At 32.1% G+C, this 23,365-nt stretch overlaps 1 protein-coding gene across 4 annotated transcripts in view; it reads left to right on the top strand.

Moving 5' to 3' along the window:
• The window catches only part of LOC145277493 (uncharacterized), a 656,318-nt gene that overhangs the window by 508,399 nt on the left and 124,554 nt on the right, over nucleotides 1-23,365 (top strand). For all 4 annotated transcript variants that reach the window (XM_080128883.1, XM_080128881.1, XM_080128880.1 and 1 more), the window contains one exon: nucleotides 14,374-14,467. In XM_080128883.1, the coding sequence (XP_079985009.1) occupies nucleotides 14,374-14,467 (94 nt within the window). The remainder of the gene's footprint in view (nucleotides 1-14,373; nucleotides 14,468-23,365) is intronic.

The raw sequence follows: 23,365 nt of genomic DNA on the forward strand, positions 1-23,365 counted from the left end.
AAATATATATATATGTGTACATACATATATATATATATATATATATATATATATATATATATACATACATATGTGTGATCGTTTATGTATATTCATATTTATTTAATTTATTTATTTGTTTATTTTCTATTGTTTTTGTTAGTTTTAAAACTATTTTGTATCGCTATTCTAGAGTAAATTTTATTTTGTGAACAGTTATTTGCTATTTCTCTTCTACAGTTTAATAGATGTTGGGGTTCTTTAAAGTACAGGATAGAAAAGTTTTCATGAAGGCATAATCTACATGGGTCGTCTAGGTCTCTACACGTGGTAGCTTGTCTTATTATTTTCCATTCGACTACCGGCGAATGTCCGCTTTCTTTGAGTTCCCAGTATTTATTCTCTAGTGTTGTTTTTATACGGTGTTTTTTATTGTTGAATGTACTTTTGTGGTCATAGTATCGGGTTTTGAAATCTAAGGAAGTCATACCTACATAATATTTCTTGTTATTCGAGTTTTCGTTCGCAAATATTGTTGCCTGATAAACTACCCTTTTGATTAGACATTTATTTTGAACTGGGCAAAGTGTGCGGTGTCTACAGTTGCATTTATCTTGTTTGTTATTAGTATTTTTATTTATAGTATGGTTGTTCTTGTCCGGGGTTGGTTTATTATTATTATTATTATTATTATTATTATTATTTCTGATGACGGATTAGCTATAATAAAACACTCCAACAAAGTCAAGGGAGATAACTTTAAGAAAATCATACACAAGGAAATGAAAAAATTAGGCCTAAAAGCAGACGTATCAGCTAACATAAAAATAACAAACTTCCTGGACGTCACGTTAAATTTAGATAAAAACACATATGAACCCTACTTAAAAGATAACACTACTCCAATATATGTAAACCCTAAGTCCAATCACCCACCATCAATTATAAAACAGATTCCTAACTCGATCGTAAGTAGACTCAGTAATAACTCAAGCGATGAAAATGCATTTAACAGGTCAACCAATATCTACGAAACAGCCCTAAAAAATAGTGGATACAAAAATATCGATATCAAATATAAGCAACAAAACACCAATAACTATAATAAAATTAAAAATAGAAGAAAAAGAACTATAATTTGGAATACGGCCCCATACAATCAACTGTTAAAAACAAAACTTAGCAAGAAATTTCTAGATCTTATTGAAAAACACTTTCCCGCAACCAACCCCTTACAAAAAATCTTCAATAAAAATACCTTAAAGTTATTCTACAGTTGTTGCGAAAATTTAGAAATGATAATTAAAGCGCATAATAACAAAATATTAAATAAAAAGAATGTAAACAACAACAAAATAAACAATAAAAAAAGTAGACACTGTGACAAATATAAAACTAACACTAGCAGAAATAATAATAATAATAATAATAATAATAATAATGAACCAACCCCGGACAAGAACAATCATACTATAAATAAAAATACTAATAACAAACAAGATAAATGCAACTGTAGACACCGCACACTTTGCCCAGTTCAAAATAAATGCCTAACCAAAAGCGTATTTTATCAGGCAACAATATTTGCGAAAGAAAACCCGAATAACAAGAAATATTACGTAGGTATGACTTCCTTAGATTTCAAAACCCGATACTATGACCACAAAAGTACATTCAACAATAAAAAACACTGTATAAAAACAACAGTAGCGAATAAATACTGGGAACTCAAAGAAAGCGGACATTCGCCAGTAGTCGAATGGAAAATAATAAGACAAGCTACCACGTGTAGAGACCTAGACGACCCATGTAGATTATGCCTTCATGAAAACTTTTCTATCCTGTACTTTAAAGAGACCCAACATCTATTAAACTGTAGAAGAGAAATAGCAAATAACTGTGGTCACAAGATAAAATTTACTCTAGGATAGCGATACAAAATAGTTTTAAAACTAACAAAAACAATAGAAAATAAACAAATAAATAAATTAAATAAACATGAATATACATAAACGATCACACATATATGTATGTATATATATATGTATATATATGTGCATATATGTATGTACACATATATATATATATTTATATATAAACTAACAATAAAAAAAAAACACTAACCTAGTTTTAAAACAGATCCTTTGTCCGATAAATGCATGCCCATTGGCTGATAGGAAGGGCACGGTGGATACTAGAAAGCTGATTGGCTAACTAAAATCTCAATAGAAGATGCGGATATAAAAACGACAAACAACCACAGAATTCGCGCATAAGCCTGAAGAGTCCCAGAGTGGCTGAAACGCAGGATATTCAGTGTAGCTTAATCGGCATATATATTTTATAAATTACTATATATATATATATATATATATATATATATATAATCAGGCTAAATGCTTGCAAGAATGAAACATGAGCTCCTCTGTAGTTTACTTGCTATAGATCTATTTTCATACTACTACTACTACTACTACTACTACTACTACTACTCAGGTATTGAGCATTTCTTAAATAAATACTGAAAATATATATTCAATATATTATATCACCTTATTAACATATCTTTATATGCATAAAATACTGAAAAAGAAAAATATATCACACATACACACACACGTATAAAAAGAAAAATATATCACACATACACACACACGTATAAAAAGAAAAATATATCACACATACACACACACGTATAAAAAGAAAAATATATCACACATACACACACACGTATAAAGTTGTGCAATTTCCCACTCTAACAGTCAGGTTAAAACGCCGATTTCAACTTAACACGATAAAAGAAACTTTCTGATATACTGATCATGTGAATACAATCGAAATCATAAGATGAACTAATTTAAATATAGCTTTGCAAAAGGATATCTCATTAATGAAATATTCATTTCTATTATTTTAGATTGCAATGACTGTTTTCATTTTAATCTAACACATAATTGTATGTACAAATATTTTTCATGTTGTGGATAAAAACTGAGTCAGTTTTTGTGAAAACATCTCTTAAGGTCAATTTATGTTTGGTGGACTTGATTTTCAACAAGTTGTGATTTAGTCATAAATTGTAAATTAAAACAAAAACCCCACTCTGAACAACACTCACACTGAAGTCAGGCAAAAATCAGTTAGTACCCTTCACTGAACAAATAACTGGGAGTAAAAGCTTCTGGCTTTGCTCAAATTTCCCAGGCAATGCCGAAACACGGATCTTTCTAGCGTATATGTAAATATATAATATTTCTCTAATATTGGTTACTTTGACATTTTCCCTATTAGGTTCAGTGTGCTCCAAAACATCAAATATTTTCTCTGTCTCAGTAGGCCATGACGCATATCTATTCCTTTCTTTTCTTGACAACCCTATATTCAAAAATCGTAGTTATTACTTTTTTGTCACAATGGTTTAATGTAGCTAGGATTTCTTTGGCCATAGTGAGGAGTATTTTAAATCACTCCAATCAGGAGTATTCAGGACAGTGAACATCCACATTCAGGTGTGTGTGTGTTGGGGGTAATAGTGGGCTCGAACATCTAAATTCGGTGGGTGAGTGAGCATCTAATCATATTCAAACTATCTTTTTCATAATATTTTACAATACTAGGACTTATATTTGAGTCTTTGGGGCATACAATCAAGGAGCTAGCCCTAGGCATCACCAGAATACTGCCCCAATCTTTCTGAGGTGAATAGGATGCGCTGATGTAACTGATAATAAGTTTTAAAAAAATAGAAGCTAAGAGAGTTACTCCGTCTGAAATCTATTTATAAATATCGAATCAGATGTTCAACAAGATGTAGACAAAAACGTCATTTTTCGTTTCAACAACAAATTCATTGCAATCTTGACAATCAGAAAACATTTGTCTTGCTGACATTTAATGAATCTATTGGCACTGTCCATCCTCCCAGCATGAGGTTTGTAACAGATCTAACGATTCTAATCATCAGTATACCATGGCCTTGGTTCAAGAGACGATGTATACTCCATATAAGGATAGATTTGGATGTAATTGTGACACAAGAGCTGCACAATTCCCAACTGTATTTCACCCAAGTTGGCATTGCTCGATTCTGGTGTCAAGAAGTCTAGAATGATTGGAAACAATGCTGAGATAGCACCTGGTATTTCGAAATGGTCGACCATTTTAGTACTGACCAGGCTCAATATTGCTTAACTTAAGTGATCTGACAGGAACTGGTGTGTCAACGTGATTATGCTGATATCCACAAAAATAATATACAAAACAGTGAATAGCAAGCAAATTCTTTGAATAAAAAAAGACATCTATCATATAGATCGATATAATAGTACACTAGGGTATTTCATATTCGTACATACGTTATCACCTTTCACACGTTTTTAAAAAGAGTCCAATAAGTAAAGATAGTTAGCAATTAATTTGATGCCACTAAGCTAAACAATTCCGACTTTACCTATTTGAAAATGAATTGTTCCAAAATCCAATTAGGCTGTCCCATCAATCAAAACACAATTTCAATAAATTTATATATGTATACAAGTGAGCTTGTCTCTCTGTGTGAGGAACGGTCTCTATTAAACTCCTCTATCAATTTTTGGTCTACAGATTTGAAACTTGATATAGATGAGATTTGGACATGTGGAGCAAATTCGATTCGTATTATTTTGATTCTTCAGACTATTGTTATTTTTCAAAACGTTTTAGTCGATGTAACCTCCGACCTTCTTCAGGTGTATCTTGTCACACTCAGCAATGGTTAAAGTACTTGGATAAATTCAATTGTATAAAAGTGATATTCTCCCGAAGGTTGAAGGCTCAATTCTCAGTGTGGGTGACCAAAAAATACAATTGCAAATAACTTAGGACCTTTATGCAGTCATGGCTGATGGAACGTGAGCATACTACTTCTGTGAAGTAAATAAAGGGTTTAATTTAAAATTCCATGCAGATTCCCAAGTTTGACAAGATACACTAGAAGAAGGTCAGAGGTTTCATCCACCGAGACATTGTAAAAATGACACTCAAGATTAGAACTAGTCCAAAGAATCAAAATAATGTGAATAACTAATCCTCATCTTAAACATTCAGAAACGTAAAGTCAGTTTGATTTTTAGTTTGTAAAAATAGCTGCTAAGGAGTTAAAATTGCAAAAAATTGGAACTTGGCAGGCGTAAGTTAACTTAAAGTGTTCTTGTATGCTTACACAAAGATACATTTATACCTTTTTACAACATTATTTTCTCAGTTTTTATATGTTTTAGTACATAATACAGATGGTAACAAATAAGGCTTGAGAGCTATATGTTTTGGTTTCGATTCTAGCTGATGGCATTCAAATCATATATATTTTTTTTAATTTTTGAAATCATCACTATGTATTGGGTACAATATAATACTCAATAGAAAATTGGTTCTATAATAATAATAAATACGAAACTTGCATGAATGAAAATATCATATTTAAGCATATTTTACTACTGGGCAACGCCCGGCGGCCTGCTAGTACATATCATACGTTTTATTCATCCCAAGCATATTAAGCTGACAATTATTTTTATGGTGAGAACATTAAATTGTTACAATTTTAAATAAATTTTATTTAATGAATATTTAACTAACAATAATATTTTTAAAGATGAACAAAGAGTAATTTTTTTCTAAATAGTATTGACCCTGACAGACATTATTACAAATGGAATATTATTATTAACAGCAAAGCATACAAATGTAGAATGTAGCCACGAATAATCTATATATATATATATATATATATATATATATATATATAGTAATTTATAAAATATATATGTCGATTAAGCTACACTGAATATTTCGCGTTTCATCCACTCTAGGATTCTTCAGGCATATGCGCATAAGCCTGAAGAATCCTAGAGTGGATGAAACGCGGAATATTCAGTGTAGCTTAATCGACATATATATTTTATAAATTACTAACTAGCTCTACCTACGTATTGAGCACTTTTGAAGTAAATACTTAAAGTTTACGCATAAATTTATACTTTTGTATATTAATTTTATGTGAGCAAATGAAGTAGTTATATATAATGATAAGAGACATAAGTTATGCTTTGAGGGTATGTTATAAAACAAGAGGCAGAGGAAAACCAAGGAGAAGGTAGAGAGAAAATGTTTTTGATTGGACATCTCTCAACAGCTGGGCGTCCATCAATTAACTTGCCCTGGATTGGAAAAAAATGGCGAAAAATAAGTTACGTGGATTTTCAATCTGCACCCAGCGGAAGATGCGACTCATGATGCCTGTCTGTCTGTTAACAATTTGTATTTTCTCATGAAGAGATCCTCAAGGAACATAAAAATCTTCAGAGATATTTTTATCTCTGATTTTAATTGGATTTGAACTGTCGTTAAATTATGCAAAATTGTGCGAATTTTAAAATGGCAGCACATTTTCGATTTGTTTAAGACTTTATAACGAAGGTTTATGAACTACATTTAAGATGCCCAACTATATTATGATTTGCAAGAATAATAATGTGCAAACAAAATGTCTATGCAACAACTTAGCATTAGTGTGCATGTTCGATGTAATCTATATGAATAAAACAGTACATGTATGTATGTGTGTCTGTGTGAAAATATTTAACCAATAAACTCTTACACTACTGGTCGCATAACACTAAAATTAACAGGAAATAGGAATCATACACCAAGGATGAATTGTAACAAGTCAAATCTTTGTTTGGATGGATGAATAACGCATACAGAAATGTCGGCAAGTTGAAATACAAAATGTTTATTTTAATTTGCCGACATATTTCTATTACTTTTGCGCATGCACAAATTTATTCGTAGCTTGAAGCGGTTTAATTTTATATATTTATCTGTTAATAGCTCACACAGATGTTTTGGTTTCGATTCTAGCTGATGGCACCAAAGTCATTTAAGAAAAAAACTTTTGAAATCACTATTATATATTAGGTATAATATAGTATTCAATAGAGAATTGGCTTGTAATAATAATTATGAAATCTCTGCATGAATTAAAATAAACTTAAGCATATTTTACGACCAGGCAATGTCGGGTGCCCTCTCCCCCCCCCCCCGGCTAGTCATCTATAGGAGTCCAGAAGCCGGAACCCAAACAATAAAACGATTTAGATTTATTTAGAAAATTGGCAAAATGTCCATTTCTATCATACTGTCATCTCTCTGTGATCTGAATAAATATAAAAGAATAGCCATTAAGTATGTCGACTTTACGATTTACCTGTCACATAATGTTAATTACGTTGATGTCTGGTGGCTTAGCCATGCTGGGAGGATGGACAGTGGAAGGATTTCAAGGGGTGTCCTTTAGGTTAAGCTTATGGCTTGCTTCAAACCAGCAGGAAGACCTCTCCTATGCTATAAGGATGTCTGCAAGCAAGACATAAAGCCAGATTGCATTGATCCAACAGGCTAGAAGTCACAGATACTGGAGACGTGCTGTGAAAACATGTACTCAAAAAATTGACGATAAAAGAGACTAGAGGGAGATAAGAGGGAACAGACAACAGAGGGTTGCAACAAAGCTCTTGCGACCAGATACCACCTACATCTGTGGCATCGGCAACAGAGCTTTTCAATACAGGATAGGCCTGCACAATCACAGCGGATGCCGCAATTTGGCAACAGACAGAATTTTATTGTCTCCTGAGACAGACGGATGCTAACCATAATATATTTATTATAAGATCATTATGTTGGGTTCTGCTAGAGAAATCATTCAATGTCGTCTTTGTTAAATTAGATTTAGATGACACTTTCCTTTTTCATGAGAGACACTTTTGTTGGATTAAAAACAATTTTTTTTTCTAACCAAGCAAACAAACACACTGGGGTGGGGATCCATCTTAAATTTTCTTCAATTCTGCTCCAGCTTTGTTAAAATTTGTTTAATTTTTGTCACATTTTTCACAAAATTAACAAGATTCTGAACATTTTGTAACCTTATTATTTTATGTGTTTAAGATTCTGAACACTTTGTAACCTTATTTTATGTGTTTAAGATTCTGAACACTTTGTAACCTTATTATTTTATGTGTTTAATCCTTGTAATTTCCACATTCAAACTGATATTTCTTACAAAGGGGGAAGAGTTACTGTTTTCTAGGCCAGAATCTATTCGTTTGACAGTTATCGTTGACTCGTCTTTATCTTGAAATATTTCTTTCTTTAGCTCCTTACATCGAGTGGCTTCATACATTGTTTGGAATAATTTCCATTAAAAAATTAATGTTTAAAAAGTATGTATTATTTGGATTATTCAAATAACATTGACGTTTTCGTTGTTATTTTCATATTCTGGCCGATGTAACCTCTGACCTTCTTCAGGTGCTTCTTTTTAAACTTGGGAACCTACATGGAATTTCTAACTGTACTCTTTATTTAATCAGTGAGTCTAGATTGTTCTTTTTCTGTCAACCCTGGAGGGGTAGAAGTGTTAATTTTTTATGTTAGTTTTAGTTCTTATCAAGAACTTACCAATACTATCTTCTTATCAATATTAAGGATTGAACCATCAACCTCCAAAAGACTGTCACTTCAATCAAGTTATTTGGCAAAAATAAAGTGCAACAAGCTATGTAAAAACATTTAGAAAATATTGAATCCAAATGATGTTTAACTTTTCAACTAAGTCGAACATCATCAAGCTCAACTCAAAGATAAAACTCATGTGCTCCCTTGTCTACTCAGTTTTCCTGTATGCTTATGAAACATGGAGTCTTACAGCAGAATTAAAGAGGATTCAAGCCTCAGAAATGAGATGCTTCAGAAGAGTGTTTGTCATTTCTTACAAAGACCACATAACCAATGATGAAGTTAAAAACAGAATAAGGCAAGCCATTCGTTCTTATAAAAATCTCACCACAATCAGGAGGTGCAAACTAAAATTGTTTGGCCACATAACGAGGAGAGAAGCTTGCCAAGACAGTGCTCCAGGGAACAGTCAGAGAATGAGAAATTATGAGAGGATTGAAAATAATGAATTAAATTAACAAAACTTGGTTATTTATGAGGACATGTTCAAACAAATATTTGTTGGCATTGTATTTAAAAATTAACATATTGTAGTCTGCAGAGAAGCAGCCATGTGATAATGTGATAAAAAAAATGGTTACGATTATGTAAGGCACCTGAAAAACGCTGAAAAGTACAATAGTAGAAACTTTGTAAAAATGGTTCCGGCCAAGATAAGAAAAACAACCTGTAAATAAAGTAAAAAGATTTTTGTTTCCAAAGTTTTAGTTTCAATAAAGTTAAAAAAAAAAAATTTTTTTAGTTTCAATAAACTTAAAAAAATTTTTTTTTTAGTTTCAATAAACTTTTTTTTTTTAGCTTCAATGAACTTTTTGGTTACTTTTCTTTTCTCTTTATAACAAAAGATTAAGAGTTCCAAGGAATTTAAGTTTGTAATAAGTTAACTCCCTTTAGACAGTCACACTTGTTGATCGAGATATCTCCATAAGAGTTTGAGAATAGAATCTTTAAAGACGATGCAGTTAACAAATCAATCTAAAAAATCAATTTGAACGCCTCGAGTCATAAACATTTTTTCGTTTTATTTTATTTCTCTCCCGGAATAAAGCAAAAAAAAAAAAAAAATACAAGATATTTTTTTAATTTCCTTTGAAGCTGATCTTAAATTCGATATTCTATTTTCATTGGAGAATCATTTTTCAATTTTTATTTGAAATCAGTAATTAGATTTGTTTTCCATTCTTGGAATCTAAGAATCGATAAGAAAGAAAAAAAAATATGCAGGATATTTTATTTTATTTTTTAATTTTTTAAGAATATGTATGCGGTTCGATTTTTATTAGATGCATCAACTCTTCTTTATAATCAGCTCAGTTAGACAGTTTATCTGTTTCTTATGCTTCCATCTCAGTTTATCAATTAGTCGATCCATCACACTCAAATATGAAATACCATTTTTATTAATTTAATGGATAAATCAGATTTTAGATAAGCACAAGCATCTTTATGAAAAGGATCTGTTTACTGGTCATTTTGTTAAGCTTAAAATTGCAGTTCTTTTGGTCGCTCAGATTGAGGTCGGTTAGCATCTGATTATCTTAGGGATGCTGGATAACACGTTGGGAGTTTGTTTGAAGTGAAGCTAGTTTGTGCAGAGCCAGTCTGACTCTCTCGTCTGAAAAATGTTTTATTTGGATAAAGTTTTTATTTGGACTGCTTGCCTTTGGAATTCCCACCTTGTTCCCTCAACCATACAAATATGCAGAAATGTAAATGTAATATAAACAAATATCTTGCTGCTCGACTCTCTATCAAAATACCCCCCTCTCCAAATAATAAGAAGATATGACTCCTATCACAGTAACCGATCATGCTTCAGTAGCAATATATCTTGGAATGAATAAAAGTTCTCTCTCTCTTTATATATATATATATATATATATATATATTTGGAAGTGAAAATAAGCATTTCAACACTGCATATATTGCTAATAATAAAACAACAACAGATCTTATATTTAAAAGTGATAAAAATCATGCATAGAATCTGACAAGGCGTCGTGGCTCAATGGTAAAACACTAGACTGCCAATTGTGTATTTGCCAGTTCGATTCCTACCAGAAGATGTAGCCATACTGATGACGGGTGATATCCATGGACACGTGTTTCTGGATAACTTTTACGCACATAAAAATATTTTTTTAAATATTAAAATAGAATAACCATTTGAATATTTTATAAATAAAAATAAGTTTTATTGCTCTATTCTTAAATATTGAGCTTTTCCTTTTTGGCTAGGATCACCTTAAAAGTAATACTTCAAGTAATATCTATCAGGATTTTTCATCTGAACTCTTTCAGTGTCTTATCTCGCTTATATAAATAAAAATAATAAAATATAATACAAGGGGGGTGGTAATCCCTTCATTGCTTAGGAATCGAAAAATAAATACAAATAGGCAACATTTCAAAACTGCTTATATCACAAAAAAAAAATAAATAATAACATATATATATATATATATATATATATATAAAGATCTGCATATAATTTTTCAATGTGTTCATGTATCTTTTCATGCTTAAGTTTAAAATCGCATTTTAATTGCTAAAGGCACAGATTGAATATCCATTTGTTTTATTTATGTTTCTACAAGTGCTTTTTTTCTTATGATTAGAGTGCTTGTATAACTTCTATTCCCTTTTTAACTTGACACATGTTTAAAGATGAGAATTATTTGCAGTTTGAATCTTGTTGACTTTGATATGAAAATGTTAACATCTTCTCCATAAAATGCCTGAGATCTGAAGACATATTTAATAAAAAAAACAAGATTGATTTTGTGATTTATTAATGGAAAACCCCGATAGAGGAGCTCTATACTCTTTGCATAAAATATTATATGGCCTTTAGGTTGCTTCTACCTATGTTTATATACCACAGAAGGACAGTTAGTTGTTGGGATTTACAGTTTAAAGAAAAAGAGAAAGGCCAGATGATTTTAAAATCTCTTGAAAGTTAATCTCAAAAATACAATATCAGTGTGAACACCAAACCACAGCCAAACCACCTTAAAGGCAAATTATTCTTGAAGGGAAAATCAACCTTTAAAGTCTACCATTCAATGGTCTTCGAGAAGAAAAGAAACAGGAAGAAGAGAGAACAGCATTCTTGAGCCAACCTCCCAATTTTTTCATTACAAAAGGATATGCAAGGCTAAGATCAGGCTCGTCAACTACTTCTGCATTCCCTCAGGCATACTATTAGGATCAGAACATGACCACTATCTTCACAGATAAAGCACAGCCATAATAATGACTTTATGAAGAAACAATGCATATGTTTTGTATGTGATTTATTTGTGGATTAATTTCTTTTAGAAGTGCAACTGGAAACTGAAAGTTTGGATTGCAACAGTGAAGACCAAAATGGAGCTGGTAGCTGATCCCCCCTCCACACTCACACACGTTTTTGGTGCCTTCACTGGAAATTGGAATGGCTGTAGTATATGTAGTGGGTGAACTGCTTTGATGCAGGAAAAACTGAACTCATTTGAAGCCCGCTGAATGCCGTTACAGTTTTGTCTGTATTTAGTAATGATGGGATGATTCCAATATTTTTCCCAATTCCGATACAATTACTGATTCCATATTAAATTCTTGATTCTGATACCATTACTGATTCCATATCAAATTCTTGATTCTGATACCATTACTGATTCCATATCAAATTCTTGATTCTGATACCATTACTGATTCCATATCAAATTCTTGATTCTGATACCATTACTGATTCCATATCAAATTCTTGATTCTGATACCATTACTGATTCCATATCAAATTCTTGATTCTGATACCATTACTGATTCCATATCAAATTCTTGATTCCGATACAATTACCGATTCTATACTAAATTCCGGATTCTGATACAATTACGGATTACGATTCTGATTCTTTATAAATTTCTAAATATTGAAATATGAAGTTGTTATTTTGTTCCGATTTCCATAAAAATACATGTTAAATGTGCCTATACTTTCTCAAGAACAAAAAAAAAACACTTGTGTGGGGATGATCTATAGATTTTAGTTTTACCGGAAGTTTAAATCAATAAATATTTATTATTTTATTTTTATTACAAGCAGTGGAAGATGTTTCTTAAGCTAAAATCAAATAAAAAAGATAATTTAAGGAATCGGTTTTGGCATCGGAAAATATGCTAAATTTTTTCAATACCGATTCTGATACCCACAAAAGTCCCAATTTTTCCGATTCCAAATTCCGATTAATGGTGCCAACACAAATATTTAGTAGACAAAAAGTCTGTAAACGATAATTTCTATTTACCTAATAGATGGTGCAGGTACTACTACTCTGGGTTAGTGACCCTGATAATTAAGGCATAAATCTACATTCGGCAAACATCCAGAATTGGGATATAAATTAACGAGGGGGGAGAAATTGAGAAGTTGATAGGCTTTGGAAATAGGGTAGGCAAAAAAAAGGTAGAAATGACAGGGGAATATGGGAGGTGTTGGGTTGTAACAAGATAACAGATTGATAAATAGAGATACTGCTACTAATATTACGACTACTACTACTACTACTACTACTGATAATAATAATGTAATAATTAAAGGATTATAATGATAGCTGTTTCCATTAAGCAACGGGGCTATATAAATGTAGGGTAGAGATTAAAAGGATAATCTGGGTAGCATTTGAAATTCAAGGCTAGGTATGTTTTGACAGTTTGTGATTTATATATGACTAGCGAGGGGTACCCGGCGTTGCCTGGGTGTTTTTCGAGATATGTGAAAAAAACCCAAAGCGTTGACAACGCGCAGTTGGAAAATAGTAAAGTGCTTTAAAAAAAACAGGTGCGCGTTTTTTGATTGACGTGATGGCGATAGGTATTCAGCAGTTATTTTGTGCGGGACAGTTTTGAATAAATGGGTTTGTTTGTTTTTAAAAACCCGCTCTCAGCGAAATGAAAGCTACAGTCTGATATGATGAAGTCGACATTGACCAAACTGGCTCTGGGCCTGTGATTAGAGTCGAGGTTCGCTTTTTTTATACCGAAAACCGAATGTAACGCATGCCGATGCGGGAAATGTGGAATAATTAAGGTTTGAAAGTCAATAAAATAGAGAGGCGAGCTCCGTGGATAATTCGTAGATATTACAATTTATAGATGATATAAAAAGTTTTAAAAAGTTGTGAAGCAAGCAAGCGCTTCTTTGAAAGAAGCCTTTCGTGGACATCGAAGAAAAGCGAACATACATACATTTTCGCTTTTATATTTATAGATTAGTTTGAAGATTCATTTGTTTTGTATGTATAGAGCTAGCAAGCAAATAATCTTCAAGTAATATTTTCTATTTACCCTATGGATGGAGCACTGAAAGGTGCTACCACTCTGGGTCAAGGTTTATCTGGGAATGGTGGCTCCCAATGCTCCCAAATCGGGTCCTTAGCATTGGATGCAGTTTTGTTATCATACTCAGAAGAATAGTAAAGCAGGGTCTTGAGTAGTTGATAATGTTGGGAAATAGGGTATACGAGCAAAGAAAAGATAGAAAGATGGATTTTGTGGTGGGGGTGGAAATAGTGGTAAAATATTTTTTAAAAATTGAAGCATTAATTTTTTTAAGATTTGGCATTAAATTATCCAAAATGGTTGACATGCCATAAAACGAAACCACCATCATGTGATGAATGACGCAGAACATTTAAAATATTGATTCATAAAATTTAATAATATAAAAAGGTAACCTCTGTAAATTCTGTCTTTTTTTTTTTTTTTTTTTTTTTTTTGGAGGCGTTCATTCTGTTATTTTATTTTTCTATGTTTTTATTTGTTGTTTTTTATTTATTTATTTTTATTTTTTAGTGAGGAGATTTCACAAACGGACAAAGCAAAATTTGGTGAACTGTGCCAACACCAGCCCGGAAGATTGTGGTTTGCCAGATACGTCAACTCTCAGGTAAATATTTTTCAAACTCGTCTTCTGTTACTTCCGGCATGCATATTTTTTATTGAAGGACTTCCTGTAATATTTGTGAGCATCAAATGTTATCACTTTCAAGGCCGATTACAAAAGGAGCTGGTTCGAATACCTGCTTACATTCATGCACAATTAGCATAGCCATTATGCATGAGACATGCGATCCTATGTCGCTTACATCAAGGAGACAATAGAGGCTCTGTCCATTACACTTCCGTGTTGACCCCAATTCCCTCTAACAAGACAAAACATCTTTTTGGTTTATTCATGTTCACCCCAAACAAGGCATATTGCCATTTGAACAATAAGGAGCTACTATTTGGGACCATATCTATAGGGGAACTATGTAAGGAGATGAGCGAGATGTCTGTTCACATTACATTTAAATTTCTGCATGTTAGTACAGTTAAGAGAAGCAAGAAGCAAATTCCAAAGTCTAGCATTTCAAGGGAAGTAGCTATTATTGAAGTCTTTCTGACATCTAGGTGTTTCAACAGTGAAGGGGGTGGGACCTTTTTGCTAGACGGGTTTGTTGGGGTTATTTACATTGACAAGATACAATGAGCATACTCTATGAAGGTTCTTGTAAAACAGGCACAGAAATGTATATTGCAGAAATGAGACCGGAAGCTTGGAGCTTGGTTGATAGTCTCCAATCTAATAGATCCTACACTATGTCCAAGAGAGAAAGATAATTTTTTACTCATCTCTAAGGTTAGCCTCTCCATCATCTGAAATTCACAGACGTTTATTATATACAAGTCCATTTTTATTGCCTGATTAGCTTTTGGTCTGCAGTGTGTGATTTTCTTTTTTTTTTTTTTTTTTTTTTTTTTTTTTGTTGTGCAGTAAATGTTTGCATGAGCGTATTTGTATATTAATAAACTTGCACCTTAACTTATATATACGGTGTTATACATTTTTCTTTCTTTCTTTTTTTTACTAAGATGTTACCACTTATCAAGGCCCAAAGACCACTCACGGATAAGGGTTAAATAAGTGTAAGGCGGACAGTGAGAGAGTGATGATTGGTAATGATTGTTGTGATTGAGCAGAATTTTATTATCTAAGAGAGTGGCTCAACAAGAATTCAACGTTGAACTTGAAAACGATCACATTATAGTTAAATGGGAAGCAGCCTAGTGGTATTTTGTTCAACAGATGAACAGTTTTAGTAAAGAAATTTGGCTAATGGAAGTTTCGTTTAATTTTAGATAGGTAGAGAGGTAGAGAGAGAAAAAGAGAGAAAGTGAAACTATTGACAGCGGTTGTAGCTAGACGTGTTTTTGTTGTGAATGTCTTACAGGGAAAGGGGACATAGATTGAAGCTCAGTCGAGCAGCTGCGATGAAAATTTCTCATCTATTTAAAAAAAGTGAAAGTGTCCTAACTCCAAAGATGAAATGAAAAAAAGTATTTCTTCTTTTACTAATGAGTTGCAATTTATAAAAACCAAAAGTGACTCAAAGATAATAGTTAATGAGTTTAATGATGAAGAATATTATGAGAGGATTGAAAATGATTAATGGAATGAACTGCATTGAGAAATATCTGGTGTCATTGATAACTAAACATTACAACTGTATTGAGATTAAAATGCTGATTGTTTCAAAAATAAAATAAAACATCATAAATAGAATTTAGTTACTGCCATGTTTTTTTTATTCACCTTCACCCCCTAACAAGACATATTGTCACTTGGATGTAAGGGACTACTATTTGGAACCATACCTAGGAAAGATTAACAAGATGTTGGTTTACGTTACATTTAAACTTCTGCATATCAGTACAGTTGGGGAAGCAAGTAGCAGGAAGGGAATTTCAAAGTTTAGCTGTTCGAGGGAAGAAACTATTAGAGTAGAAAGCTTTCTGGCATTTAAGGACCTCAACAGTGAAGGGGTGAGATTTTGTTGCTAAGTGAGTTTGTCAGGGATATGTACGTTTTTTTTTTTTTTGTTTTTTACATGGGGGTCACCACTTATCAAGGCCCAGAGGCCACTCAAGGATAAGGGTTAATGGGTATACATTAGTCATTGTGATTTTAGCATAGTAAACATTAGTGGGAATTTTATAACTTGGATTACTTAGGGGGACGGATCAGTAAGAACTTGTTCACGTTGGACTTGAAGACAATCAGATTGTAATCAGCTGGAAAGCAGGCAAACGGATTAGAGTTCCACAGGCGAGCAGTACTAAGAGAGAAGCCCTGTTCATGGAATCTACGTTTAGGTGTAGGCACAGACAAAGAGAGTGTGAAATTGTTGATAGTGGTTCTGGCTAGACAAGTGTTTTTCGTGAAAGTTTGGTGAGGAGGAACCATAGATTGAAGTTCAGATGAGCACCTGCCATGAAACTAACGATAAAGCAGGGACAGGATCGCCACGTCTCTTCTGTGGGAAAGAGGTTGCAGGGAAGAGAAAAGGACATTCTCCCACTAAGCTATGAAGTCTATTTTGAACACTGTCAAGACAGGATAAGCTGCTTCTAGCAGCTCCTGCCCAGATGTGGCAACAGTACTTCATTGTTGGCCGAACCTGGCTTTTATATAGGTAGAGAATTGCATAGGGGGCACAAGTGCAACAAGTTCATCAGAGCACATTCCACTAGTATATCTGTAAAACAGGCACAGAGATGCAAAACTGGGACAAGGGCTGGATCTTAGTTAGTAAAGTGGGACCTATTAGATTGAGAACTCTTTTTTGGACCCTATTAAAGAGGGAGAGGCTAGTGGTAGATATTAAAAGTGACATTCATTTTATTCATATGAAGTAAATTTTGCTGACAATTATTGTTGCGAGAAGAAAAACACTGTAATTATTGGAAGCAAAATATACTGAACAAATACAACAAATGAAGAGTGTAGGTATACGTCAGTCCGACTGCCACAGTATATAAGACTCATGCATAAGTTGTGTGCTAATGCCGAGATACAAATTCTCTCAGTCATAATAGTAAGTGGTTAGGATTCATTATTATCTGTAAGGTGGACACACCACAACAATTATTTTTACAGTAAGAAAAGAAGTATTTATTTTCAGAAAATGTAAATTGTTACATTAAAAAAATAAATAACTTTTCTTGAACAATTATAAAAAAAACTTTCCAATTATAAAATTTTCCATAGATTATACTAATGAGATGAATATTTATTAATTTTAAACTATTAGTAAAACTAAAATCTATAGATCACCTCACAAGTTTTTTTTTTTTTTGCATTTACAAAAATATATGCACATGTTACATGATTTTTTTATGGTAATCTGAAAAAAAAACAAAAAAAAAAAACACGCTATAGCTAAATATTTAGAAATTTAAAAGAATCAGAATCGGTAATTGTATCAGAATCGGGTATGAATAATGTAATCGTCTGATCACTAAAAATATTATGACTGAGGATTGGCATATATAGAGAGAAGTTTCAAGAGAAAAATGTTGCAAACATTGTTTTTTTTTCTTTAGCTTTTCTATTTTGTTATCAATACTCCCGGGCAACCTCATGTAGTCTTGCTACTTGTAGATTAATAAGTGTTATATACATTGGGTAGACCTTGTACCAGACTACCAGAACTAAGCCTGATTATTTCATACGAAATAAAATTGATCTTTACGTGTTCTTATGAAGAGATTAAGATGGGAATGGCGTGAACAAGAAAAGACATATTTTTCTGAATCGCGCCAGCTGAGCAAAATCCGATACATGGGCGTAGTCATGTGATCACGCTCCACATACTGGCCCAAATGGCCATAACTAAAAGATATAATCTGATCACATTGCTGCTACTAGTTCTACTTTCGATCATACCCACAAATGTAAGTGTTGCCATTGCAGTTTCGTTATTATTTAACTTTGTTCGATTCGAAGGTTTGACAACAATGATACCAAACTGTGCATTCCGCTGTTAGAATATTTTTATTATCTCCAAATCGATACAATCACAAAGATAATTCATAACATTTCGTTCTTGGCGAATAATTTTAATTTCCTGAAAATCAATGTTTCTTAAACACCCACAACAGTAACTGACTTCCATACCCATGCACTGTCCGCCACCCCTAGAAAACCACCATTTATACCCTAGAGGAAGAAAAAGCAATAGTCATGTTGTCTTACATGATCCGTTTTGCTGCCCCCCCCTCTTGTTTTTCTATTTGTGCCACTTAAAAATGATGACGACGATGAAGAAGAAAATAGAATAAATAAATAAAAAGACAAGTGTGCCTGGCTATTCTTCTTGGCATCCCACATTGACCTCTGTCCACTTTGGAGGCCATTTTGAAAAATCTGAAATCACAAGGACTAACTCTTGGCATTTTTCCAATGAATCATCATTACCGGCTTTGGAATCAATAGAGAAGGTTAGCAATAAATACGCTACAACAGATTCAAAGTTTTTTTGGGTTTTTCTTTTTTTTTGTTCATAATAAAAGTCAAAGATGCATGCAGTGAAGAGGCAGAAGAAATCCATTTTATACATTTTTTATCAATCCTTTTAGATTTGAATGGTTTTGCTAGTGTGTCTGTGACTGTTGTACAATAAAGGCTGAATACTATTACAGGAGAAGGAAAGAAAAAGGGCAAGTCATTTAAAACTTCAAAATTGAATGTATTATCAAGACACAAAACTAATAATACAACAAATATCTGAAAAAATTTGCAAAGTGGAAATATATAAATAACTAAAGTGAAGCTGTCTGGGTAATGATATAATATTGAGAAGGGTTATATATATATATATATATATATATATATATATATATATATATATATATATATATATATATATATATGACGAGGGGTAGGGCCCCGAAACCTGCATGTACGTAGATTACTGTTTTAAAAATAAATAAATAAATAAAAATATTATTTGCTTACGTCCAAAATAAAAAATGGGCAGTTTCTAAAAAAAACAAAAAACATCCGACCTTCAAGGTGAAGACGCTAATCTTAATATCGTTTAAAAAATCAACAACAAAAACTACGTATATATATATATATATATATATATATATATATATATATATATATATATATATATATATATATATAAACGATAAAAACTAAATAGTAAATCGTCTATGGCATTATAGCATAATGGATAAGACGCTGGACTGAAATACATAAGATCCAGGGTTCGAGTCCTAAAAACAGTCAAGCTACGCTGATGAGGGGTAGGGCCCCAAAACATGCATGTACATAGATTACTGTTTAATATATATATATATATATATATATATATATATATATATAAATGGAAATTCCGAATTAAATTATGTAGAATTACAACAAAATTTATTGCATAACAAGTAGTACAAATAATTTTTTAAGTTTTTTTCCTTAATCCATGGATTTTCAACAAATGGCTCATCTCATCAGAGAAAATGTTGTTAGCAAAATGAGTTTGGTTAATTATACATTTTGCTTATTCGCACATAAATTGAAAATTACATTTGAAATAATAGTGTAAAAAGGATATTCCATGGTTGAATGAACGAGGATACAAGAACAGTTGTAAAATACAAAGCAATTAATACTGGTATATTCTAGAATGAATTGCAATTCGCATACCAAGCTTTCTTTATCAGCTTGGGATCTTCTTATAAATATTGATGTTTATTTGGATTTTTTTTTTTTTTTTTTTTTCAGTATTATACAACTTTTGTATTTCTACAGCATTTCAGTATTTCTCATATATAAGTCAATAGAGAAAATGAAAGTATAAAAACTATATATATATATATAGAGAGAGAGATAGAGAGATGTATTCATTTATTTAATACGGGTGTACATCAATTAGGGGTGTTGAGTAGGCGAGAAACTCTTTATACCATGGAATTTCGAAGCTTTATGCTTCTCATCAGAAGAGTAGAGAAGATGCTAGGTAACAGTTTTGTATTAGCTCGATAAGTTTCTTCTTAAAGAATTGATTTTATTTTCTTCCTTTAACTCCCCCACTTATATATATGAAAGAGAGAGACAGATAGAGATGTAATTTATTTGTTTATTTTTGTTTGCGATACTTTTGAACGAATTCAATTATTTATATGCAAGAATGTTTTTATCTTAATGCTAGTTGAGAAAATTTTCCCTTTAGATAAGGAGCGACATATATTTTTTAAAAATGTAATTATCTACGAACATGTTTCGTCGTTTAAGACTCACCAGCATGGTAGAACTTTATACTCTGAGGTCCTGGTTTCGAATCTTGCTAGACTCACTCACACTGATGAGTTGTAAATGACAAAACAAGTGTCTGTGGATGATTAAATTTTGGTGAATAGCTCTTATTTTAAAGACACATCAACAGACCTGGTTACAGCAGAGACTGAACTGATAGGAGCAGAGAGCAATGATGCCCGTTTAGTTGTCAGACCCAAATGTTATCTTTTGTATTTGTATCCATGTGATTAAATGAACCAATGGTTGACCGAGATTTCATGATCTGGGGTTCTATGCATTAGAAAAAAAATAGTTCCCACAATTCTTTTCAAATCTTAATTTTTCTGTAAAAATTTAAGAATTTAAAAAAGTAAAGATAATGTCTGAAGAATTTAGAAATATTTGAAATGTATTAAAATAAAAAAATTAAAAAAAGCAGCAATGTATCATGGTGAACGAGATAAAAGATCTTGGCCTTCTAACTCGTCCTTCATGCCATCTAAACATTGCATTCAAACTGCTAATAAAGCAAGGAGTATCCTATTCTTCATACGACGTTCTTTCTGCAAATTCACTTATGAAATATTTCTTCCTCTTTATGTCTCTCTCGCCAGACCACTGTTAAGAGTATGGTGTCTCAACCTCTTCCCCATATCTAATATATGATATCCAGGATCTGGAGAGAGTTCAAAGACTGGCTATCGAATGGTGTTGAATCTAATCCAATCATGCTCTTTGAAAGTTTAACCTTTTCTCCCTTGAGTGCCACCGATTGCGTGTGATCTCATTTCCATCAATAAGCATTATGATTTACCTCCGGACCTTTTATTCACTCCAGCACAAGAAAAAGGTCTAGATGGTCACTACAAGAAACTATTTCTGCAGATTTTGATTGAACTGAAAGGGAGCCGCTTTCTTGGTTAGAATCCATAGATATTAGAATAAACTTCCAAATGAGGTAATAGCTGCACCAACAATGCAACAATTGCAGGTGAACTTGCACAGGTGTGCAGCTGTTAAGATGACTTTTGTATAAATTTCTATCACAGTTTCCCTGCATGGCAATTGTTTTAGATTTTTGTGAAATGAATCATTTTTAAGTTCATATTTCTTTAAAATAGCAACCAAATTTTGGCGCTGATCCAACTTCTGCTTTCATCTACACTTCTTTCTTTTTCAAATTAGTTATTCCAGGTTTTACTCCTTTTGTATCTTAAAAAACTGTTTCAAAATTCAACAGATAAGCACATTCCTTTTAAATCAAGAGGTTGAAATGTCAGTTAACAACATTGATATGACCTTTTTTTTTTTTTTTTAACCCGGTTGTCTTCGCTTTTTTTCCAACAATTGTCAGCCTGAGTCAAGCAAAGGGTTGGTGTATTCATCATGTTTTTCATAACATCATTTTCAACTAGACTTGTCTATCCCCCCCCCTGAGGATAAGGAAGGTGGGGTAGAAAGGTTTTAAATGTGGAGAACTCCATTTCCTTAAAAAGGGTTCTTTATCAATGTGCTACAGTCGCTATGTGAGTTTGCATGTTACAGTGTACAAGTTCAGTAGAGTTAGCAAGCAGTATGGTACCTATATATATTTGCTTATCATTTGAACAGTGTAAAATATGTACATGAACACGTTTGTGAGTAAGTCTGTCAATCTCAATCGTAAAATCGTGTTTGCATAAAAGTACATGAGTGAGTTCATGAATGTTTCTTGCTGCCATAACCCTCAGCCATCAGTTGAGGCTGCTTTTTAGAGACATTCTCACGTGCATCGAGTTTGATAAACAACTGGAAAAGAGAATGAAAATGCTATTTTTATATCACATAAAATTCGGTGCCAAATATTTTTATGCTTTTGATTGGTTGAAAAAGCTCGTTGATTGGATATTTTGTCCAATGGAAAGTCAATAATTTTAAAGAGCATTCACTGCTTCTGCCGTTTCCTATACATGTGCTGCTTTATAAAATGTTCGATGTTGTCAGCGAATCTAATGTGTATATGTAAAAATTTAATTTCATGCAAATTTCTTTTTGATTAAAAACTTTATTGCAAAATAATTGAGCATAAAAAGAACTGTATTTTCACTTTGGTATAATTTTCTCAAACAATTTAATCATAGCTTAATCCTCACAATCAATTAAATGGTACCAATAAATCCCGAACCACAAATCAATGGCACCAACACTTAAATATGATTCATGACATATTGTACGCTTTTCAGATTTATAAAATATATTATGTTCAATATTTCTGGCACATTTTTAATTTGTGTTTGAAACCATTGTAAAAATGCATTTCTTTTGAATTAAAAGTTTAATGGAAGGATAAAACAAATCTGATGGTATGAATTAAAAATGGAAAAGACCAAATTATTTTACATTTCACCTTTTGTTTCATGGACTTTTTTAATCTTTCTAAAAGAAAATAGCTAAAAATGGTACATGACGATAATGGACAATTTTTAGCTATTTTTTCTCTCTTGAAAAAGCTCACAAAACAGTGGATGAAATGTAAAATCATTTGGCCTTCTTTTTTACCTTTTAATATATATATATATATATATATATATATATATATATATAAGAAAATATATGCTATTGAGATATCTATTCTATAAATATACTATTGAGATATATATTCTTTAAATAAAATTTAAAATTCTATAATATAATAATATTCTATAAATAAGATTTCAAATTGTAACAAATATTAAGCTCAAT

This window comes from Euprymna scolopes, chromosome 6, assembly GCF_053919585.1.
Source record: "Euprymna scolopes isolate OS-2025 chromosome 6, ASM5391958v1, whole genome shotgun sequence".
Taxonomy (NCBI): domain Eukaryota; kingdom Metazoa; phylum Mollusca; class Cephalopoda; order Sepiida; family Sepiolidae; genus Euprymna; species Euprymna scolopes.